We start from the raw sequence: 26,344 nt of genomic DNA on the forward strand, positions 1-26,344 counted from the left end.
TTATACATTTTCACAAGATAAAATTAATAAATATTATAATTTCCTACTCATGGATTTTTGTTACAGCCATTAAGTATACCATTTTAGCCACGCTTAAAAATAAAATTCACTTTTACATAATGCCGGCACTTAAGCTCGCTTACCATTGAATTACGAGTATTACGACCACGTTTTATATCAAAACTTGATTTATGTCTAACATTAACTGAGAATTAACCATTCGCAAAGCCAGTAACAACAAGCGCTACGTCACTTGCTTTTCATTTGCTTTTCATTACAACTCTCAATAGGTTTCCTTCTCTGTTAACGTGAATATTACGGGAATTTAATTCCACAAACTCGCATAAACTCCCCCAGTTAAAAACCAATCATGTTGTATACAGGATAAGGATCAAAATTGAAAACGATAAAAGGAGGATATGAGGTTGTAAAAGTCTGACAGGAAACCGCTTTGTAAATAGTATTCTATTGTTATTGCCTCGTAAACATAACGGTTAAGCGTTTGAATACGCTGAAGGGATCGTTCCTATTGAAATAGAGCTGAAACCATTAAATTCCTAAATCTAAGATAACAGTAGACAAAGGGATTCAAAAGACTAACTATACTATAGAATTGTAGTTAAAGTAAAGACTAACATCTTTCCATCAACCCTGAATAAGCGTGGCTCATTCTGCGATTTCGTCGCGTCACTGCACAAGTACATGTGGTCACACCAGTTTTTATGTCTAGCGGTAGTGGTTGCCGCACACCGCTATGGAACGGACGTCTGGGGCCCGTTTCTCAAAATCTTGTGACTTGTAATAGTCGTAATACAACCGGTGCCCTGTTTATCAAAAGCTTGTAACTTGTAATACAAGTGGAAGTCCCTTTTTTAAAGCTTTTGTTAGAAACGGACTTCCACTTGTATTACAAGTTACAAGCATTTGGGACGGGCCCCTCGCGGTTGAGCTTGTATCTAGTACTTCAGCTTGTATTATTTATTTTGTGCCCTGAGATAGTATCGCTACAAGTAGCTTAAATATGGCAATGGCCGGTTTTGTCAATAATTAATTTAAAAATATGGTTTATTGGAATGCTACGTAACTATCGTATTTTTAAAGTTGTTAATGGTTTATTGTACTTTTCGAAAAAAAAAATCTCGCATATGAGACAATCTTTTGTGGCCTTTTTGTGGTAAAATCATTATAATTGCGAAATGCCTACTTGTTTCCATCTGTAATATTCAATTTCTTTCAACGTCTGTTTTCAAAGAGTCTCCTTGCCAGTAAAAAAAATAGTAGGTATTCCACTAAAACTCCACAATATGGTGAAAGCCAAATAAAATATTGTCAGGGTATATACTCGTACCTATAATATATACCTCTCCTTAGTAAACTGAACTACGTTCCAGTTTCCCAAATATATAACATTTTCGAATTTCACTGAAATGTAAATCCGGTTCTGCCCACAAACCGCCACGTTCACTGTGACGAGAATTTCCAACGAGACTACTCGTGTGTAAAAATTGTTTTAAAATTCACGAAACCTCATCGTATTTGAAGTCGAAAATAACAAATATTTTTACACCCTGATAGCGATTTAATACGTGAACGAATCAAAAATGTTTGATCGGAATATCATTATCTTTAATAACTAGGTACATTCACCATTGATATATCGGAGCGGCTAAGGCGCTCACAAATATCTGAACACACCTCTATTGTCAGGGCGTTAGAGTGCGTGTTTAGATATTGTGAACACCTTGGCCGCTCCGCTTTAATACCACTGTATCTGTACTGTAAATAAGAATACTATAGCAACATTAACTCCAATAAATACGTAAACAATTTAAGCGATAATATTAATTTACACTAACAACATAATTTAACTCATTTATCATCCAAAAACCATATTCCAATTAATCAAAAAATTTAAGTCAAGCAAATTGCTAAGAAAGCCGCGACCTGTCGTTTAAGGCAACGTTTCAATTAGCCAGTCATGCAGTAATTGCAGTCTACGCACATTGAACTATCAATCTTATTACTATGGCATAGAGTAGATTTTTCGATGCAATTGCGTCGAAGATAAATGGTATAGTCGTTACTGTCGATAAATCACTAGAAGACGATAGAAACACGGAAATAGGCTTAAATTAATTTCTTTGCAAATTGTTTGTGTGTGAATTGCAGTTAAATTTATTTCATGATAGGATACTATTATAATATGGGCTATTTTCACTATTTTGTAACCAAACATTGTCTTGGGTTACCGCCATAGTTTGCCGCCTTATATTGAATTCATACTACATCCCGACGTTTCGAACCCTCTACAGCGTTCGTGGTCAACGGGTGACTAAGGAAAAACTATAATAGGTATGCAAAAACTGTATATACTGTGTGTGCAGTGTGTACTGTTTGTGTGTTTTTTTTTTCCTCAGTCACCCGTAGACCACGAACGCTAAAGGTTCGAAACGTCGGGATGTAGTACGAATTCAATATACGTGATATAATCCGTTTCAATAGTTTTATTTTATTGTGTATCGATTTTTGGAGGCATTTGCATTGTCCAATGTTGCACGTGTAACCAGTCTGAATACTATACCTAACCAAGATAGGGAACAATCAGATTATTTGCAAAGTCACTACCCTAAATTCAAAAGGATTTCTGAGATTAAATTGAACCGTGTTTGAAATTAAATTGCTCCCTAAATCACCCAACACGCTCACTGTAAGAACAGTCGAATGAAACGACCTGTGATTTACATAAAATGGAAAAGAAAAGCATTATTGGATTCTTTATGAATACTAAAAGGAAGTACCCGTTAGCTTGACAAGCATGTCATGCGGAATGGTACAAGGCAAGAGAAATTGGGAAGTCAAATTGGTAATACCCAAACAAGACAGACAAACGACTGAATGAATCGATGAATCAGTTTCCTAGGTCTTACATAAAACTATCCAAAAAAAATAGGTATCTTAATTATAATGATGTATCGCATAAATAAGGCTTTCATGTAAATAAATAAGTTCTATACGCACAAAATACTACGAACACCTAAAAACTAGGATTATGTGTATAAAAATGAAATTCATGCTTATACGAATATACATATTGATAATAAGCAAACAGAATAGATAGTGTAGAGGGGTCCTGTCATAGTAAATGTTGTAGTCACTGTAAATTTACTGCCGTCTATCGACACACGACTATAACTCAAAATAAACACGTATAAAATTATCAAAAAAATGAATATATACCTATGGATAAATGATTATATTATTTTTATATCATTTTGACCCATGTTCATTCACTGATATTTATGTGTTAAAATAGTTAAAATATATGAAACGGTGTCGTCACGCCATCTAGCCGAGAATAGGCTAAAGGTGTGAGCGCCATCTATCCGGGAATGACTTTCTTGATTTCCGAGGCACGTTTTTTTCTTACACTTTATTCATCTTATACGAAGTTACATATATCTTTGCCATCACTCTAGAGTTCATGCCCCGAGTTAGCATAGGTATAGTAATATGTATTTCGTAAATATCCATTAGCAAGAAATCAATCATAACATTACCAGATAAAAACAAAAGAACGTCATAAAACATTGATTGATACGGACTTGATGCACACAACTTTTCCATTATCTATCAAACTTTCATTATAGTTTCCTAGCTTCTGTTTGTTTGTTTAGCTACTTACTTACTTTCATTAGGAGAATCCACATTAGTCTTTAGTAGTTATCTGAATTCGAATGGAACAGTTTCTTTATTCCGCGCATTTTTTCTAGGAACGCGTTGGAGAAACTGCCATCTTGTGGCCTAAATCAGAAACTTAAGGGGGGATTAACATTCTGGGGGATTAACAGTTCGTTAGACGATATCAGCGACATTACTGCCGACTGTCACTGCCCGAAATTTTGTCCGTTATCATTTTTGTGACGTTTGCGGAGTTTGACAAACTCGCGCTGCAATACTGCAACAGGAAAGCTGGTGCAGTCTGAATCCAAACATCACCTTTATTCTGTGTTTATATTGAATTTTTAGCCCAATGCTTACTGAGGTTATTTACTCTGGGACTAAGTCAATAGGTATTTATAATATTAGCCTAAACCAATATTCAATTCAATTCGTTTATTAACTATTTAAGATAACAGTGATCTCATTTTTAGGGTTCCATACCCAAAGGGTAAGAACGGGACCCTATTACTAAGACTTCGCTGTCCGTCTGTCCATCTATCTGTCACCAGGCTGCATCTCAACTGAACTGTGATAGCGATAGCTAGGCAGTTGAAATTTTCACAGATAACAACAAATACTAAAAAAAGAATAAAATAAATATTTAAGTGGGGTCCCATAAAACAAACGTGACTTTTTTGCCGTGTTTTGCGGAATAGTACGGAACCCTTCGTGCGCGAGTTTGACTCGCACTTGGCCGGTTTTGTTAGTATTTTTGGTAGAATATATGCAAACATAATCCAAGTTTTTTCATAGTAAATATTAAAATAATTCGCTAGTCGCTTGTCTCGTGGGCCGACCAGCAGTAATGACGACCGCTTATCGATAGTCATCTCGCTTACCGTCAAATCTGAGGGGCTACCGCGAAAACCGAAATTCGCAAATTGCGGGGATCTTTCTCTTTTACTCCAATGAAGGCGTAATAAGAGTGACAGAGAAAAATGCCCGCAATTTGCGAACTCTGGTAACGACAGATTGGCCTTCCCACGAAATTGCAAATTGCGTACTTGGTGTGTTGTAGACAGTAGGGATCAAGTTACTCATTTTCCGGATAAAAAGAGATTTCCCGAGATAAGTTATATTAAGTTTTAGGATCTATTTACACATTAAATAAGCGTCCCAGCCATACACGTGCCGTGTATTTTTTTTTACTATAGCCAAAGAGAATTGAAGGTGACTTGGCTAGATGGATTAGTTTTTCGCATGTAATAAAGATCTACGCATGTATTTCTAATGATTTGGCGCGATCCGACGAGTTTCGTTGTATTTTGTATCTTTTGTGTTTGTGAAATTGTAAAAAAAATACCTTGTAAAGACCCACCGTACAAAATTTTCCCATTTTTAATTTGAACATTGTTTTCTATAGTCAATTGGAACGAATTTCGTTTGTTAAAGAACGCAATGAAACTAAATAAACTACTTTATTCGGTTTATGTAAGGTCCTAATTAGATTGAAACTGAGTGTTCATTGTAATGCACATTGGGCCTTCTGAGGTTTAACAAAGTTAATGCTTTCCTAATGATTTAACTCGTACACATGAAATGTACAAACTATAGACTGAATTAACATAACATAATCAATTGAAGCCGAATATGGAAATAACAGTTTGGCACAGTGATTCTCAAGTCAATTCGAACTGTGCATCTGACATGAAACCGATATTTGAATCATATGGGAAACATATCAGCTGACATTCGCGCGTTCATTTCACTCAGACTTGTCCGCACATGTATTAGTGCGAGCGAGACACCTGTGCGTATGACAGCTAACTGATATGATTCCAATATCATTCTAATATCGGTTTGATTCAGTGCACATTCGAACTGGTCTGTCAGTAAAGTGATATTTCAAGCATAATTGATTGAGATCTCTATGACAGACGCTGGAAACAGACTGAAGTGCTGATTGCTTGAATTTGGCAAGTTTATAAGTGAATTAGTCGTTTAATGCTAAAACCGTGTCTCTGCACGCTGGGAGATTAGATTAGTTTATTTTATGACAGAAATAGCAAATTAGGTTTGTAGAAAATTAGTACAGAGGGCCAATAGAGAGTACACTCTCCAGGTGGGTGTTGTGCCTGGGGACCGAAGTCCACTGAGAGGTAGGCAGAAGGAGTATTCATTATGCCGTACACATAAAAAAATAAAAAATATTGAAAACGGTGAAAATTAATGAAAAACCTTAATTTGTCAATAACTCGAAAACCGTGCCACTTTTACTGGGGACATGGTATGTTGGTTTGGGTCCTCGTGGCCTGGTCTACCTTCAGTGTCACTGTGACGTGTCACTTATAGGACACCCCGTATATAGTAGTGACATTTGAAACTCCGTAAGCGCGATGCAGGTTTCTAACTAATTGCGTTCTAGCTCCCTAACGCCATCTGTTAGATTATTGTGGCACGACGCGCGACAGTGACAGCTAGAGGAGACCCCACAGGTTATTTGTCTTTAACTAAAATGAAATTTATAATATTCAAAAATTCAACAAGGGAAAAATCACCACATACAAAACAATAAATAAAAAAAACTCTAAGAAAACTAGCGAGTTCTTAAGAAGTTGAAATAACATGCAACGGGAGTGAAGCTATTTATGTTTAAGATTAAATTTAATATAAAGAATTAAAGCTAGAAATATCATTGTGATAAATTACTACATATTACTATGGCAGACCGGCAAGTTACGTGGGTAACAAATGCCTGGCCATGCCGCCTCCTCCCGGTACGGGAAGAAGAGGCCGGCCCAAGAAGCGATGGCTTGATGTCGTCAAGGAGGACATGCGTGCCAACGGACTCACTACCAGGGATGCCGAAGATCGGGCAAAGTGGTCACGAAGGAGTCGGAAGGCGGACCCCGGGTCCTCGCGCCCCGCGCGGGGGCACAGCCGGGATTGACGCCAGGATGATGATGATGACTATGTCAGTCTAATGTCCATTGAACAAACAAGTAGGTAATATTGAAATCTCTGAAATTAGTTTTACTTGACTCAATCTATTTTCTAAAAGTTATTTCTATTTTATAAAAGTCATACCTAAAATTACATTTGGAGTGGACAAAGAATAAATTTAAATTAAAATAAGTAAGAAGATGTAAATATATTTTTCCTTTTTTATTGTTACAATCTATAAATCCAAGGATGTGGATTCGATTCCCACGTTGGCTAGAGTTGATCATCGTTGATTTTTTCATCGTGATTGACATCTGTATTTACAATTTATTGATGAGAGTTAATTTAATTAAATTTTTGAATTTTACAGTATGTATTACACAGGAATTTTACACAACTTAAATGAACTGTTAGTCAAACCCGCTTTATATATATAACCCGTTCTATATATAAGATTTATAGATTGTAAGGAAATGTAACTAAGGATTTTCATGAAACTATTTAATCGTAAGTGCTAAACAAGTTATCTCGAGTACAAAGTAAGCATGACACCATTTGAATACATCAGGCGTTTTATTATCCCTTTCGTAAAGACTTGGCGTTTAACAGTCGTCAGCCATTTTTAGAAAGCTTTTAGTCGCATTTACGAGCTTGAAGTGCAGATTTACGATGCACCCAGTCAAAGAATATGACAGGTGTTGCAATAGCCTTTTTAGGTCAGCCGGAAAATTTTTTTTGTAAAACAACTTTTATCCGTATCTTGTAATATGGCATTAACTACTTTCAGTGTTTAACAGAAGCACTCTAGATTACTGTGACATAAACGCATATTGCTCTGCATATTGTGTCAGCGCAACCTAACGTGTCAGGCAGGCAGAATATACGTTCTTATACTATCACGCATAAGGTGTTTAACTACTACTTCCATCATCTGCTCGAAACGTATAATATAACAAGTTCCTCTTGTTATTTGAATCCCTTGCGTTGATATTTGTGTTTGTAATAAATAATACCTAATTATAGTTCTCCAATTTAATATATTAGGTTAAGATACTACTATTATTTAGGTAGGTTCCTAAATCATAGCTCTCAGATAAAGATACTGACCGCATCTATAAAAAGTGTGAGACAGATGATTTAGCTATAAAAATGTTATCACAAGAATACATAAAAAGAATCCAGACTGCAGATGTTTTGTTTTGATTAGAACTGGTAACTTTGTGGTGCTATATAATGTGGAATAAAAACCGTTTTACTGGACACTTTATCGTGGTAATAAAATGGCGAAATGTGTGCTCTCTTGTTGAGATCTTTGCGATTTTAATTCACGTTACGTTTGACGTTGGATTTTACGATATCAGAGCGGAAGAGATTCTTTAATGTCGATAAGGTCACTTCCTTTTTTTATTGTTATTATGTATTTATACAGGAAATGTAATAGAAAATGGCTGGCTGAATACGCCCATAAAAGAAAATGTGACATTGCAATTTTTAATTTATAAGTAATAAACTTGGCACCGATTTTAAAAGAACTAAGTATGGAATTGTCAGGGATACATAAACGACCTTTTTCATAGAATTTTGACGTCTATGATGACATTTCCACACTTTGTTTTAGCAAACGTCATGCATAGGTAGCCTGATTCGACTAACAATATTTTGTAAGAAATACCTACACAACACATCATTTTCATTTCAGTAATTGTTGCAACCTTACGTAAAATCATACAATTTTCTAATTATTCTAGTTATACTAACTAAAATATACGTCAAAAGTCGGCACTAACTAGTTTAAGCGAACAAACGCTAATTGATGTTCGGATGTTTCATGAAAGTTGCAGAACCTAACATAATAATAACTGTTTATTCAATCAGAATGTACTCCACGCCAAATTTGTGGGCACTCAAGATAACTAGTGCTTAAAATATCACGTGGAATTTTAAGCACTACTTATTTAATGCGCACCTCCAAATTCGTGATATTAACATGCCGAGAACATCGTTTAAAACTGACTTACGTTTTTGTACCTATACCGGGTGTAACACGAGCAAATAATTAAAACATAGATTGTACTCCTCAAACTGTTACTGTGACACTTTTGTTCAACAACTTTTAAAAATTATAAAGTATTTAGACTCTATTTTTCATACAAAATAAATATTATCTTCAATGGACGTCATCGCCATGCCATTTCATTGTGATTGACGTTGCTTGTCACGCCTTAAACATAACAAAATTCGCAATACATTGCGTCTTAGAATAAACTTTAAAGTGTATTAAAAATCAAATCACAAGTTACTTTTAAAAGTCTCTGAACAAATGTTGGTCAGTATGAGGAGTACAGCCTACAGTTTAATTTTTTGCTCATATTACAGGCCACACGCGGTATATGTATAAGTACATAACTAGATGGCCAAAGACTTTCTTCAAAAGTTTTTTTATATGTAAAATTATGGCTATAAACACGTCGACCGTAAATATAGGTATCTGTAGTCTGCTTAAACTTATTTACTGAGATGAAAACCTTGAACGATACTTAAAAGTTATGGCTTTAGCTAAAGTGCTCATCATTCTGATAGAAACTGTTATTGCTTAATGGAAAATTCATAAAAACTAAGAAACTATCAAGTTTTACTATAAAGATAAAAACAGCGGTTTGCTCGAAAGAGCTACGCGTATCACTGAGCCGTGACCCGTTTGTCTTAGTGCAGCGCACACAGTTTCTGCCCACATTTATTAAAAAAAATAACTTTCGTACTCATTTCCGTCTTATTTTTATTGGGCTATATTCTTTGTAAATAGTGTAATTTTCTTTGTTAGTGTTATAGGTTTTTTTCTGTTATGGGGTTTGTAAAATTATATTGTTTTTGTAGCTGATAAATAAATGATTTATCTATCTATCTATCTATCTATCTATTTGGGTGAATCAAGTTTTAGAACACTTGATATATGACCGGGAGATAGTGACACATTTTACTGGATCATTTGTACCAGTATGGCGGTTCGTCAGGGGTCTAAGGACGTAATGAAGGAAAGAAAAATGATGGTCATAGCGCTGGTACCGGCGGCCCAATCGCGTGGGCGTTAGTCGAACGTGTCGGATAAAATACGAGTGTCGAACGATTTGTTCCACAAAAATCCTCGTATTTTCCGATAGTCCATAAAAAAGAAGTAGGCGGTTGCGTAATGCCACACTTCTCCGGTGTGACTTACAGCCCGCCATACTGAGGCGAACACATTAATTAAAAAAAAACAATTCAACCATTTGTGCCAAGCTAATTTTTGCACAGGTGATCATCGTTGAGCAGCCATTCATGGACATCACCATGCCATACTCTTCGGACGGTTCCAAATGGCCGCCATACCGCCGCATGGGAGTTAATTTTTTTTTTGCTAAACGATTTGTACCAGTATTGCATTTAAATTTTTGGAAAGTATTTGATAAAATGTGACCGTTATTATAATTGCCATACTTATAGTAGGGGGAAAAAGTGCTGCCATACTTGAAAATTTTATTTAATCGACACGTTTCAAAAATACGACTATGTATACGTTAAATAATTTTTTACAGCATGGCATCATCATATTCTGTTTGTTTGGATACAATTATACCTAAAAAAAAATATTTCAGATTATAACTACGGGGCGGACGACTGTGAGACTTAAGCCAAGACTTAAAACAAAAAACAATTTTTTGACGATTTGTACCAGTATGGCATTTGGATTTTTGGAAATTATATGATGCAATGTGACCATTATTATATTTGCCATACTTCTAATAGGGGGAAAAAGGGGCACCATACTTGAAATAAAAAAAAATATTGTACACATTTGCCACCGCCTACAGGTATGGCATTATGAGATTTCCATTTATGATCACACAGAAAGTCTTGAAAAAAAATTACAAGATGGTACAAATCGTTTAGCAATAAAAAAAAATTAACTCCTTTGCGGCGGTATGGCGGCCATTTGGAACCATTCGAAAAGTATGGCATGGTGATGTCCATGAATGGCTGCTCGACGATGATCACCTGTGCAAAAATTTAATTGGCACAAATGATTTAATTGGTTTTTTTTAATTAATGTGTTCGACTGTTCGCCTCAGTATGGCGGGCTGTAAGTCACACCGGAGAAGTATGGCATTACGGTACCGTCTACTTCTTTTTTATGGACTATCGAAAAATACGAGGATTTTTGTGGAACAAATCGTTCGACACTCGTATTTTATCCGACACGTTCGACTAACGCCCACGCGATTGGGCCGCCGGTACCAGCGCTATGACCATCATTTTTATTTCGTTCATTACGTACTTAGACCCCTGACGAACCGCCATACGGGTACAAATGACCCAGTAAAATGTGTCACTATCTCCCGGTCTAATTATCGTGTGCACAGAAAAATTGATATTTTTTTAAACCATGTTGTTTTTGCCATGTTGCGTTACCGTACAAAATGTAACTTGTATCTGATCAAGTTGTTAATTTTAATGTGTTTATTAAATACTTATGAATCAAACAATACCCGTGTAAACAAAAAGTAAAAAATCAACATGGTTTTAGAAAAATAATTTTTTCTTTGCTAGGGAATCTAGGGACACGAAATCAGTACGGCTACCATCAGTTTGGCATTGACATAAACGCTATCGTGAACGTAATTTACTTTCTATATATCTCGTTCGCACTAATTATGTCAGTACGAGCGAGATCCATAGAAAGTAAATTACAAATCAAATCAAATCAAATATCATTTATTATCAGGCAACTAAGGCCCATAGATACATACCTTACAAACTAACATACATACAATAGTCAAATCTTACAAGATAAAAAAATTATTTCGGCGACACGGTGAAATAATTACGGGGAAATTACGTTCACGATAGCGTTTATGTCAATGCCAAACTGATGGTATTTAGCCGTACAGTGTTCTGAAGTTAATTCAGACATTTACATGGTCAGACAAGTAAGAGCGAAATGCACGCGCGAATGTTTTTTTGATGTCAAAATGTACGTTCGAATCGGCCTCCAGGTAAAAGACAACATTGCAGTAAACCGTGCCTTGGCGTGATTCCTTCTACCGCATTGCAGCAAGTGGAAGGTCATGGTTATTCTGGCCATGGCTTAGCCATAAATTAGTTTCACACTTTGTTACGACTTTTAACTGACACGTAAATAATTAAGACTGACAATTATACAGTTGTGTTCCTAATTATAATATTTTAAGGGTAGGATCACACCTGTCATCTCCATTTAATTTATAGCCTAAAAATGCCAATCCTCGCAAAATTGTATTGAAATAACAAGTGTCATCCTACCCTTCGAGTTTGTACAATAGGTAGGTATTATATAAATAATTAAAAAAAAACGTATGTATGGACATGTAGAAGCCCTATTATTAAGATTTAAACATAATAGTAGCAAGTCTAATACGATCACTAGTCCTGAGATTAAATTTTTGTTTTTCTTTATTTGAATGCACCTTTACCATTACGAGTAAAACCACGATAAAAATATTATTACGCAGTTTTAGCCACATTTACGAGGTCCGTTTGGGCCAGTGCCTAGCCTCATTTTTGTTGATGATGCTACGTTAGTGGGGTTTTAGTTCCGCTCTATGAGATAAATCCGTAGATGACTACTTGTGTCCCTCGAAACGGTTAATGTTGGGGTTGTCACTTTAATATTCACACTACAGACTTCGCACATAATCAATTCAACACATGGGTCTGAAGACTTTGTCTATATATATTGACATCCCATATTATTAATTTGTCTAATAATTCGTCTGGATTTGAATAATAATTCCACGAATACTTTGAATTAAACTTTTTTTTCATTTCGCTTTTTGTTGTTTACCCGCGTCTATCTCTAGTTTTTCTAAATTCAAAGTTTCGTTGCACGTCACGGAAATCTAGCTGATTTTACTAAAGTTTTAGCTTGAAATTAATGTTCAACTGCTGTTTTTAACTGAAGCGTAATACCGGGTGTGGCCAATAATATGAGCAAAAAATTAAACTGTAGGCTGTACTCCTCATACTGACCAACATTTGTTCAGACACTTTTAAAAATAACTTGAGGCTTGATTTTCAATACACTTTAAAGTTTATTCTAAGACGCAATGTATTGCAAATTTTGTTATGTTTAAGGCGTGACAAGCAACGTCAATCACAATGATATGGCGTAGCGATGACGTCCATTGAAGATAATATTTATTTTGTATGAAAAATAGGGAGTCTAAATACTTCATAATTTTTAAAAGTTGTTGAACAAAAGTGTCACCGTTTGAGGAGTACAATCTATGTTTTAATTATTTGCTCGTGTTACAGGCCACACCCGGTATATATTAAAGTTCCCGTAACTAGACACCTAATTAAAACAAGCAACATAGAGTTTTTAATGATGCGCTTATAATAATAAAATATACAGGAGATAATTCCATTATAATGGTTTAAATTTAAAACAGAATTATAATAAAGGATGCTGCTAAGCAAAACAAGAATTTAAATTTCTTGGAGACATTTAAAACTTTTGTAAAACTTTTGTTTTTCTTTAACTATTTGAAACTAACTAACTATGTTGTAATTGAAATACGATTAAAAATACTCGAATAATGTTATTTATAATTATAAACTATCTACTTCAATAATGAAAATTGGAATAAATAGCTGATGATGATGATTCTTTCGGCCGAAGTCGGCCATGGCGACCACTTCGACTCCTAGTTACTTATAACTTCGACTTCGACTCCTAGCTAACAAAATATAATTTATACTTAGTATATACCTGTATTTTGTTCTTAGAGTTGTAGATTTTGCAATATTAGCTGTATTTAAACTTATTTTGTTCTTTTCCTGTACCTTTGTTTTTTGAATACTTTGTCATGGGACGAAAGATTTTGTTTTAGAAGTAACTTTAATGGCTTTACGACTACTCTTATTTAACAATAAACAAACACACAATAAACAACGTATGACAATAAATTCCAATCTGTTATTTACGTACGAATAAAAAAAAAATCTCAAGAACGCGTTTATAATTTTTATTACTTCTTTTCATTGTTATTCTTAAAGTTACTTAACCACATAATTATTTATACTTTAAGCTCGCATTCAATAGCAACTTGTTTTGTTCAATGATTTAACGAATCAAAATCTGTCAAAAATACGAAGTATTTTCCATGAATATTATCGGCAGGATAGATGTGTCACCAGCAATCGAAAGTATAGTTTAGAAAGAATCCTCCAGATTTGATCTAATTCCATCTTATCCTAACATTGTTCATAAAATTTGAGAAAAGCAATATTACTTGGGTATTTGATAAAACGCGCTTTTACTCTAAATACCGAATTAGGTAAGATTCCTTTGTATATTATATAAAAGACTTTATACGAAGTTAAAGTAGGTACCTATCAAATTTCCTCGTAATTGGTAAAGAGGGTAACAAATCGAATCTACATAAGATAAATAAGATATATGGAACATAAAAATGCTATCTACTATATAATTAAGTATTTTTAGTTCTAAATACAGGGGAAGCTAGGATTAACTGTAGGGTGGCACGACCGTGGCATTACAGTTACTATAGTGGGTACGAGAGACGTCACAAAATGGAATTTGACGAGACTACAGAATTTAACCAACTTGTTTTACCTTTATATTCTGTTAACGCTTTCGGTGCCGGGGTTTCTTGAACACGTTTTCTTGGCAGTGAATGTGTTAACTACTTAAATAGATGTGCTTGAAATTAACTGCTTTAAGCTTAACATGTTCCTGACATGTTTGAAAGTATGCATTTAGTTGAACACCGCGCCGTTTAGAATAAAATATTTGAGATCAGTGCCCTGTTTGTCAAAAGCTTGTAACTTGTAATACAAGTGGAAGTCCCTTTTTGACAGCTTTTGTTAGAAAGGGACTTCTACTTGTATTGCAAGTTACAAGGTTTTGTAAACCCTTAAAATACAAGCGGAAGCCAAAAAAAAGAGTCGAGAAGATACATCCGCGTGTATTATAGTTTACAAGCATTTATACCACAGGCCCCATTACTTGTGCCGTTTTCGACGAAAAGGGTGCTTATTGTCGGTTGTATTTCAAAAATAGTATTGGAATAACGGTCTCAAAATTCACATCTAAGCGGCGGGTAGTATCTTAAGAGGTAGCTTCCTGCTTAAAAGGGTTTGGCAGCCATTCTATTACGAAAATGTATAATAAGCAGAAAAAAAAACGATTCTTTCAACTAAATAACATGCATGACCAAAGTACAGTTTAGAAATGTTATACACGAAATACAAGCCAATGTCAACTTAAACCAGTGCAATTTTAATTTCAAGCCACATTTCTACAAACCGCAAAATTACAAAATACAGTTTCAAACAGTCCAGACTGTTCCCGAAAAGCATACAGAATTCTTAATACGTGTGATTAAAACTCTCGTCATTTTAATTTGAACCGCGTATGGTTGGAAGAAGGTTGGTTATTCTGTAGTCTCGTCTTAGGTGATTTAGTTACCGAACAGGCCGATGGTGCAGAATGGGCACACTGCCCGCCTGCCGCCGCCGCTGCCAGCGCGCTGCTGCCGGGCACCTGATACACAAGATCAATTAATACTTTAATATAAAGTTTACTGTATAAGGGCATTTTCATTTTAACTTGCACTTTAAGCGCGTCTTAAGTCGTGTGTCAGTAACGTCTATTTAAAGGTGAGAGTCCATTTCCAACGACAGCTGCACTACTGTTGCGACGTTACTGTCATTCATTGCTTTGTCATTAATTTTACTATGGAAATTGACAATAACATCGACGTGTCGGAGCAGTTAGTGCAGCTGCGGTCAGAAATGGATTGTTAATGGTAACATTCCATTTCTAACCGCAGCTGCACTACCGGTACTGAACGCGTCGCTGTCATTGTCAATTTCCATAGTAAAATGAACAGTAATGCAGCTGTCGTTGGAAATGGACTGTCGCCTTAACTGTCACATTCCTGACAAAATGTAATGGGGTTTGACATTGAGGGCAGTTTTGTGACGATTGCTAACCGGCCGTTAATGGTACACAGTTAACAGAAAATGGAACTATAGATGTACATGTAGCAGAAAGTGGGGAAAATTGTCGAGAAATGTCGGTGTCAAAAACCCATAACATAAGACATTTTAGGAAATTTCCAAGATCACATGTGAAAACCACAAAATTTTGAGAATTTTTCAGAGGCGCATCAGTAATAGGCATATTTTTGGTTATCTGTAGATCAGTTTTAATAGTTTTATTTTTTACTATTTGCTGCACATTTTTAAGTTACAGGAGTATTTCAGTTAGCCGATAGTTATCGAACTAAATTTACACTACGGGTTAAGGTGACAAGAATTAAGTTACTAAAATCAAAAGATCGACATTAAAAGAAACCTTATAGGTAATAGGTTTGAGTAACATATCAAGGATTTTTAAAAATGTTTTAAATATCAAGGTCAATGAAACTGTAATTATAACTTATAAGGGTTATTACAATGAAAGTTAAATTACAGTAGATATGAATGAATGAGTCAATGAACAACCTGAATACAAACGGTAACTCAATACCTACTAGGACCGCTAAATAATTCTGTTCAACCTACTTATAGCTTACAGAAGCATAAAATATGCAACCTTCAAGAATCCAGCTACGCCTATTTACCTACTTAAAGTACATAATTTTCTACAGATTTCTTTAACTAAAACTAGATACCTTTGACCTACAAGGACATGAGTTATGGAGTAATGCATAGGTTAGCTTTTATGGGTATTTTAGGGGATTCTGGGTATTTTTTTGTAACACACCATCGTCCTATAGCGAAGTTGGTAAATGACACTGTGACACCTGTTAAAAAGTACGACAAGATAAAATAAACCTAACTTTATTTAAAAAGTTAATTATCACATAGATTTCAATTAATTACGAAAATAAGTAATAAAGTTTTTTTTTTAATATGACGATATATTCTTTAAAAAAAAACATCGTTATAACATTAGGCTTCTTCATTTAGACCTATCTTTTTTACATAATACTTATGAAATAAGACTTGATAATACCACATATTGATCAATAATTTCCGCTCGTCTGTCTGCTTTTATAGGTCAGAGGTCATAGTTATTTTTGTTCACTGTTTGAAGCTAACGTGGCTGTTTATTTATCAGTACAATAACGGCCAAAGCAGCTACGCTCAAAATGACCTACACAGCTCTTGGCAATCACTTGTATGTCTAGATATCTTTGAGCATTTTCTAATATGTGGTAGTACATGGGTCGATCAACTATTTCTTGTTGTTATTCTGTCCCATCAGCCAGGATAGCGTTTAGTGATAACGCAGCCCAATGGGTGAAGAACCTAGACATTAATTTGTAAATAAAACTGTGGAACGACTCATAATGAATGCCATACGAATAAATAAATAAATCAGCCAGGAGACAATATTAGCATAGTTAGAAGAGCTGCTGTACCATGTTCTCAAAACGTAGGTTAATTATAATATGCATATAAAAGTAAAATATAAAAACACTTACAAAACAATAAAAAAGAAAATTATAAACACATTATAAAAAACCTAACCTAGGGTGCCGCCGGCAGCGGGGCAGGGCCCAAGCTGCCGGTGGTCAGGGCCGCAGAGTGAGGAATCGACGTACTATACGCGCCGTGTCCAAAATTACCGCCTTCTGCATCTGACCCTTGATCCAACCACCTAGCGAGAGTCTCTCTAGGTGTTGGTCGAGACTCTTCGCTATGAGACCGTTCGCTGACACGACTATAGGAACAATGATCGTCGAGTCAACATCCCACATGGCGGTTATCTCGTGAGCTAAGTCTAGGTACTTGCTGGACTTGTCCTTCTCGGCCTTCACGAGATTCTCATCATGGGGGATGGTGACGTCGACGAGCACGGCCCGGCGCTGCGATCGATCTATCAGCACGATGTCAGGCTTATTGGCTACAATAGTCCTGTCAGTGATGATAGATCGATCCCAATAGAGCGTGGCACGACCATTTTCGAGAACTGGCGCAGGTGAGTACTTGTAGTACGGCACTTCACGGTCCACAAGGCCGTATAGGAGGGCAAGTTGCTGGTGAATAATTCTGGCTACGAGATTATGTCTGTGCAAGTACTCGCCGTTAGCAAGATGAGAACAACCGGAGATAATATGCCTGAGTGACTCTCCGGGACGGCGGCATGCCCGACAAATGTCGACCGTACCGTCCTTCAGGATATATCTCCGGTAGTTATTCGTCATGATAACTTCGTCCGCAATTGCACAGGCAAAACCCTCGGTTTCTCCGAAGAGGTCCCCGAATCGTAGCCAGTTCACCGACGCGGGTAGGTCTACATCGGGTCCCATGAGGGCCTTGTAGAACCGCCCGTGTAGCTGCTTATCCTTCCATACCGCCTTGCGGTCCTCGGTGCTTAGTACTACAGGTTTGCGCCAGTTCTCGTTCGCCAAGGAGAGCGGCGTGAGGCCCCTGTCAGCTGCCACCACATCACGATGCATCCCACACTCGTTGTTGAGGAAATAATTCCTGAGATTGTACACCTCACGGTTGTGGAGATTTTTGGCGTTTAGAAAGCCGCGACCTCCACATTTCCGTGGGATATACAATCTCATAACAGACGAGCGTGGGTGCAGCATTCGGTGTGTGGTGAGCAGCTGTCGGACCCTCCGTTATTATTATTATTATTATGAGCCTATATTGTCCCACTGCTGGGCAAAGGCCTCCCTCTTATTTCTCCACGTATCCCTATCACCTGAAGTCTCCCACCAGTCTCTCTCATAGGTGTCAAGCTCGTCCCGCCATCTCCGACGAGGTCTGCCGCTTTGCGAGGTTTGCGGGAAAGGCTTTATAACTACCAAAAATCAAGTTTGGTTCATTTAAATACGAATAAACTAGTATTTTAAGAGTGACCCAGACCGTAACCATGGCAACTAGTGACAAGGAAAAGTTGATTCACCCACATTTTTACTCTTGCTGATTGTACCAACTATGTAAAAAAACACAACTAATATTTTAGTTACGTGAATTGTGCATATAGGTAGCGAAATAAACAAAATTAATCTAATTATCAAACTGAAGAAGAGTATTTACCTATCAATCAATTAAAGTCAGTTCTTGCGGTAAAAAAAGGTTAAACAGTCTTAGGTTAATAATAAAATTATCACGAAATACTAAACACACAAAACATTAAAAATCATTGGCACGAATAAAAGTTGAACTAGGTATTTTCTTATTTGACTAATTTTACATACTATCAAAGCATTTAAAATTAAGGCTAAGTTAAAAATAAACCTTTAAAAAATATTAAATCAAGCATATGTTTTAAAATGATTCCAAAATCCAGACAGATACTTTTAATTGTTAAGCTATTTAGGGGTTTCTTCCCATTGAAAATTTCATAGAAGAGTTAAGTTACTTAGAGGGCTCAACAACTAAAGACCGCAAGACCGCGGATTGGATGTAAACGGCGCACGGCGCGGAGACGGCAAATCACAGCCGTTTATTGATACATTTAGTCGAGCGCAATGAATGGCCTTGACATCTTGTCCGCGGCCTGACTGTACCATCACTCTAACCTAAGGCCCACACGAACGCTCCGAGCGTGCACACTCAACTCTGACGCCGCCGCCGACCGCCATATTTGTTTTAACCAATGTATGGCGGCTGGCGTCAGCGTCAAGCGTGGGTTTCGTGCTAAAGGATCACACGAACGAACGCACCGAGCGTGCGCACTCAACTCTGACGCCGCCGCCTACCGCCATTTTGTTTTAACCAATGGCGGCTGGCGTTAGCGTCAAGCGTACGTTTCGTGGCCGAAGCTTAAGCATAAACTAGTGATGTATGTACCTTCAACTGCTCCTGCTTATAGTCGGGCTGATACGGCAGAAGCATGCGTATCTTGCCCCAGCGGTTGAAGAACAGTGCAATGGCGCCGATCCACACCAGAAGGACCAGCACTACTATGCCGATCTCTACCCCTCGTATCTGTTTAGGTAATGAAACATATATTTTAGTGATTGTAATATCGCATGGTTCCACTCATACTTATGAAACTTCATTGCTTTGTTACTACATATAAGTTTAAAATATTAGGTTCGAATGAATGTGGAGGAAAGTAACGGGAGAGGAAAAGGTGGATGGACTGTGTGAGAGACGATATGAAACGAACGCAAGTGAATGATGAGGTGACGGGCGAGAAGAGGTACTTATGGAAGAAAAAAGACATGCTGCGCCGACCCCAAGTGAATGGGACAAGGGCAAGAGAATGATGTTAGGTTCAAACGTATATTTTAGTCAGTCAATAAAGTTACCGTACAGTACAGTTAGACATACCGTAGGGAAGGTTGGTGAGGAGTCATGCGGGGCCACCGAAGACCTCGTCGTGCCAGCCAACCCCCCGTCCTGCTGCGGTGATGTCCGCGGCGGCTCTGAGGACATGACATTAGACGTACCGTAGGGAAGGTTGGTGAGGGGTCGGGCGAGGCCACCGAAGACCTCGCCGTGCCAGCCAACCCCCCGTCCTGCTGTGGTGATGTCCGCGGCGGCTCTGAGGACATGACATTAGACGTACCGTAGGGAAGGTTGGTGAGGGGTCGGGCGAGGCCACCGAAGACCTCGACGTGCCAGCCAACCCCCCGTCCTGCTGCGGTGATGTCCGCGGCGGCTCTGAGGACATGACATTAGACGTACCGTAGGGAAGGTTGGTAAGGGATCGGGTGGGGCCACCGAAGACCTCGCCGTGCCAGCCAACCCCCCGTCCTGCTGCGGTGATGTCCGCGGCGGCTCTGAGGACATGACATTAGATGTACCGTAGCGAAGGTTGGTGAGGGTTCGGGCGAGGCCACCGAAGACCTCGCCGTGCCAGCCAACCCCCCGTCCTGCTGCGGTGATGTCCGCGGCGGCTCTGAGGACATGACATTTGACGTAACGTAGGGAAGGTTGGTGAGGGGTCGGGCGAGGCCACCGAAGACCTCGCCGTGCCAGCCAACCCCCCGTCCTGATGCCGTGATATCCGCAGCGGCTTTGAGGACATGACATTAGACGTACCGTAAGGAAGGTTGGTAAGGGATCGGGTGGGGCCACCGAAGACCTCGCCGTGCCAGCCAACCCCCCGTCCTGCTGCAGTAATGTCCGCGGTGGCTCTGAGGACATGACATTAGACGTACCGTAGGGAAGGTTGGTGAGGGGTCGGGCGAGGCCACCGAAGACCTCGCCGTGCCAGCCAACCCCCCGTCCTGCTGCAGTGATGTCCGCGGCGGCTCTGAGGACATGACATTAGACGTACCGTAGGGAAGGTTGGTGAGGGGTCGGGCGGGGCCACCGAAGACCTCGCCGTGCCAGCCAACCCCCCGTCCTGCTGCGGTGATGTCCGCGGCGGCTCTGTCGACAAAAAAAATTAATATATTTATTTCAGATATTAAAATCCCCACACTAGGCTCAGCCTGTGACGTGGGGATCTTAGCGAAATACAGAGTACCGACATACCGCGGCTATTATTTTAACAGAATATATTATATACCTAATTATTATTAAAGCTACAACATTAAACGTAAGAATTCTTATTAAATGACTGATGCGCAACTATCCAACTAAGTATAAAGACATGAGTCGGTTAAATAGGTCTTATAGGTAATTTATAAGTGAAAGTGTTTATGTTTATAAATATAAATATCATAATCCAGATTATGCCAGATTAAATACTTCCAGTTTCCAGTACCACAATATAGCATTTCCATTTTGGCGCATCAGTTAATTTCCGATAGATGGCGTCCAAGATTAGCGAGAGATTTCTTGGCCTGCGCCCAAATCAATTACAAAAAGATTTTATTAAGACATCATGTCACTCAAACCGACACCGATTCTAAAAATAAATGAGTAAACATATTGCATGAATGTATGACACCGCTTTGAAGAAATTAACGACAATCAGGCCAATTTGAACGCACACTGATATCAGTATGACATCTCACTGATATCAGTATGACATCTAACTGAAATCAGTATGACATCTCACTGATATCAGTACGACATCTAACTGATATCATCCAGTTATCGTAGATTTTTAGCTCGCATTTGTCCGTTGAGCGTAACACACGATAACCAAATAACATGATTCAAATATCATCCACATGTCACTGTAAATACGTTCGAATTAGCCTGTAAGTTTTTTAAGCACACTATTAAAATGCAAAACATATAGAGGTACACTTCAGAATCAGGCACCGAATAAAATACCAACGTCCGATTACATGACACGCTAACTACTGAATTTTAAAGTGTTAAATTGTGCAATGTAATTTGACCATAGAAACTACAAATAAGTTGCGTCAATATACATAACGATTATGTTTTTCAATTGCTTAGTAATAGTGAAAACTGAACAACACCTGAAGTTTTTTACGCCGAGAGTGAAGACAAAAGAGAGAACTACAAAGTTCAAACAAAACAAGCCGTTGCCAATTTTAGAAGTCGGTCGGAGCGGTATAATACAAGTGTTTGTACCGGCTGCATGTCGGTATTCAGAGATGATTAATCTTACTAAACAAAGGGGCCCACTGATTAACAGTCCGCCCGACGGTATCGGTCTGTCAGTTGTTCGGAACTGTCAAAATTTTGTTCTAACTGACAGGCCGATACTGTCCGGCGGACTGTTAATCAGTGGGCCCCTTTAGAGAACCAACTAAACTAATGGACAGGTAGAGGATGCCCCTTAGGATGGTGTTGCTTATGCCTAACATTAATTGTCATAATTTGAATTCGCATAACAGATTTGGCATAACATAATTGTGCATAAGATTGAACAGGCATAATAATAAAAAAGCATAACACATTTATTGTACCATTTAATAATTATGCAAGGTAACTTTATGCTTATTACATTTATTACTACTATGATAGGTAATTCGCCCCGCGCCCCTCCTTGCACACACACAAACTATTTGCATAAACACACAAACTATTTGCATAATGCAAATAGTTTATGTGTTGTTAGTTTAGGTACATTTGTAATTAGTTTTGTAAGATTGTTGAATTGTATATTTTGAATGATAATTTTTGTAGTAAGTAATTAATAAAATAAGATTAAAGATTTATGATGAATATGATAGTGTCGATATTAAACATTAAAAAAGTTTTATTTTATGCCAAGTCATCGTTATGATAATTCACGTGTTGTGCAATGTGCATTAACATTATTCGTACTCAGTTATGCGGAATAATGTTATGCGGTTTAAAAATTATGCATAATATACACCATGCCAAGTTCAATTAGGAGTATTACGTTATGCGAATTTACCCTTTGATAAATTTTATTACACATTTTTCCTGTGCAAAACTTCTTACAAAGTTCTGTACAGCTTTTCAATTTAGTGTCATTCAATTCGTAATAGGTCAGGCACCGTTAATGAAATATTTTCGATGGAATTTTATCAATGTGTATAATATTCTTTAAACCAAAACTAAAAAAATAATGTTTTATTCAGAGACCAAACTTTTATATCCGCAACGCAAGCTTCGTCTTCGCTCTTTAAATGTGCTAAAATATTAGCGGGAAGAGGTAGGCGGAGTATTTAATGTATAGTTTAAATACTCCGTTTAAAACGTCGTGGAATAAGTACCAAAAAACAATAAACATAAAATAAATAAGAGATCGACTAAGTACTGTTTCGTAAAAAAAAAATACGGGAAAAAAATCAACGACATATCGCAAAACCTAAAATGGGACTTCTTTCTGTTTTTCACTCACATTTCAGTTGCATCGTCATTTAAGTTGAGTGTGCTTTTAAAGACAACTGCTCTTTCTATTGTCTTGTCTTTACAAAGTCTGGCTGATACTTAATGGACTGAATTATTGTACTCGTATCGTCTCTATCAAAAAGCGCAAATTTATCAGTAGCTTAACATATTTTTTTTGTTTTTTAATGAAAGAGAATAGAATTTAATAAATCATCATGTATAAATAAATAACTTTGACCATATTTCTTTAGGCAACCATACTTATTTATGTTCTGGAACATATTTTCATCCGTCAGACGTATTGGTGAAGGTCACCATATATCCCGGATCTTAGACCTCTAGGTGGATCAACTTTGTTCTTGCGACCCATTGCCACAGAATAAATAATAGTACTAAGTACAGAAGACTCACTCTCTAACAAAACGCGTCTGTTACGATCAGCACAGATATGGCCGCTAGGTGGCGACAGCGCCACGCGCGGCTTATGGCAAACCCCAAAATTGGGGCCGAACGGATGTACTTTTAGCTACCTGTAGCAAAGCGACGAAATCGCGAAGTGAGACACGCCTGCCATTGCGTTGATTTACACCTCCTGGTGGAGCGGTGGATGATGACATCAAAAGGACTGCAGGGAAGAAGTGGTTCCAGGTGGCACAGAACCGTGACGAGGGGCGTAAAATGAAGGAGGCCAAACCCGAAGGGTAGAGAAGGGCTAAATATAGAGAGAGAGAGAGAGAGAGAGAGAGAGAGAGAGAAAGAGAGAGAGAGATGGGGAGAGAGAGAGAGGTGGGGCCCGATTCAGATTCAATAACTTGTTACGGTTCGGTCTTATTTTGATACGACCAAATCCAGAAATTGAGGAAGGTCTCTTATGTATATAGCGATATTTATAATTTCATCAACAAAATGAAACAGAATTATTTTTTTACGTTCTGGCGTTTGTCAACATAGATTGACATCTTGGCTACGGCCCCAGTTATTTATAAACAAGGAGAATACTCACTGCTTTCGAATGTACTTGCATGCATCCGTAAGATCAGACGGAGCGGGCAAATGAACCGGCTGGATTGATGCCAACTTGCCGCCCAAATAGAACGGCGAAGTGAAAAGTGAAACGGGACTTTCGCTAGTGTGTAGTGCAGTATAAACATACTGCCGTATTCGAACTTCAAGATATTCACAACAGACGACACATACTAGATCCATTCTAGATACGTTATAGTTTAGATATCGACTAGTTCTCTTTTGCAGCGCAATTCGGGCAACCAATGTCACTTTTACGTTAGATAGAGTAAGATATCTATTAGATGTGAATTAGATCTCTAAGTCATATCCTGTGGAAATCGTTCAAGAGTATCTCCAGAATCGCGCAAATGACAAATTTGACAGGTTAGATCTTAAACATATCGTTATCGTATCTTGGTGATGTCTAAAAGGGGGTCCCTTTGTTTCCCATAAAGTTTTAAGTCATAATGACATTTGGATAAGGTCAGTATAATTCTAAAGGTGCGATGTATTGTTTGTCATATAATCGTTAGTCATAAAACTGAAACCGTTAACTTTTCAGGATTTTCCTAAGGTTATTTATTTATCGTATGGCATTATACACTGTGTTTTTAAACATTAACATGCATATCATAGCTTAAATTTAGCATTCCGTAAGTAGTCGATAGCGTCGCTCGCGAGGTCTTTGAAATCCATGGGTGACCCGTCATACTTGGTTATGGGGCATTCGAAAACCATGTGGTGCACGGTTTGTTTAGGGTCTCCACAGTCGCATTTCTCAGCGTCAGTCCAGCCCCATTTTTTACGCAGGTAAGCGCAGTGACCTATTCCGGTTCTTATACGGTTTAAGGAACACCAGATACGACGGGCCTCTTTGAAACCACGCGGGAATTTACGGGGATCGAGGTGAAATAGATCTGTGGTTTCGTCTTTTGCTGCCCACTCCTCTATCCAGGCGGTTTGGACGTTCCAATCAGTCGAGGGCTCGTGCACGAGTAAGGCTGGTGGATTTCGGGACTTAAGTCTTGGCGATCTGAAAGTTCTTAAGTCTGTATTAATGGGCAGATCGGGCCTTGCACGAATTTTGTCGACTTCTTTTTGGAGGTGTTGTCGACGTCGGAGGTGTGGTGGGGCAATGCTGCTGAGAGCCGGTAACCAGTGTCCAGGAGTTGGTTTCATGCACCCGGTAATTAGTCTCATAGTGTGGTTAAGTTGGCTGTCCACGTTTTGGGTGTGGGCACTGTTTATCCACGTAGGGGCACAGTATTCTGCTGTAGAGTAGACTAGAGCCAAAGCGGTCGTTCTTAAGCAGTCCGCTGACGCTCCCCATGTGGTGCCCGTTAAGTTCCGAAGTATGCTGTTTCGGGTCCTCAGTTTGGCTGCGACATTCTGCATGTGGGCTTTATATGTCAGACTTCGGTCCAGTGTGACTCCAAGATATTTTGGGTGAGGGTTGTGGGTCAAGACTGTGTCACCAAATCGGATGTTGAGTTCTCTGCTGGCTAGGCGGTTGCTGAGGTGGAAGCAGCACACTTCGGTTTTGGATCCATTTGGGCGTAGGCGCCATCGGGCAAAGTACTCCTTCATAGTGGAAAGATCCTGTTGCAAGGTGCGTTCTGTCTCCTCTATACATCGATCTTGTGAGACGAGGGCAAGGTCGTCTGCGTAGGCAAATTTTCTCGACCGGGTGTCTGGGATGTCATGTATATAAAGATTGAATAATATGGGGGCTAACACCGATCCTTGAGGTAATCCGTTGTTGAGAATTCTAGCTCGGCTGGCTTTGTCACCCAAGAATACTTGAAAGGGTCTGTTGGTGAGGGCGTCTTCTATTATTTTGTATATCCTGATACAGGGGACGACCTTCAGTAGTTTAAACAGCAGTCCTTGGCGCCAGACAGTATCATATGCGGCGGTGAGGTCTACGAAGGCCGCGGAGGACTTGAGATTTTCGTCAAAGCCCTTTTCTATGTGCGTGGTTAACGCCAGG

At 38.3% G+C, this 26,344-nt stretch overlaps 1 protein-coding gene and 1 long non-coding RNA gene across 3 annotated transcripts in view; one reads left to right on the forward strand and one right to left on the reverse strand.

Annotated features, from left to right (window-relative positions):
- Positions 1-26,344, forward strand: part of LOC134670424 (uncharacterized) — a 363,694-nt gene that overhangs the window by 198,040 nt on the left and 139,310 nt on the right. The window lies entirely within an intron of this gene.
- Positions 1-26,344, reverse strand: part of LOC134670405 (fibronectin type III domain-containing protein 5) — a 177,580-nt gene that overhangs the window by 23,204 nt on the left and 128,032 nt on the right. For both annotated transcript variants that reach the window (XM_063528248.1, XM_063528247.1), the window contains exons 5-7: positions 20,900-20,994; positions 19,462-19,599; positions 15,110-15,184 (exon numbers count right to left, since the gene is read on the reverse strand). In XM_063528248.1, the coding sequence (XP_063384318.1) occupies positions 15,110-15,184; positions 19,462-19,599; positions 20,900-20,994 (308 nt within the window). The remainder of the gene's footprint in view (positions 1-15,109; positions 15,185-19,461; positions 19,600-20,899; positions 20,995-26,344) is intronic.

This window comes from Cydia fagiglandana, chromosome 13 (genome assembly GCF_963556715.1).
Source record: "Cydia fagiglandana chromosome 13, ilCydFagi1.1, whole genome shotgun sequence".
In the NCBI taxonomy this organism is placed as follows: Eukaryota; Metazoa; Arthropoda; class Insecta; order Lepidoptera; family Tortricidae; genus Cydia; species Cydia fagiglandana.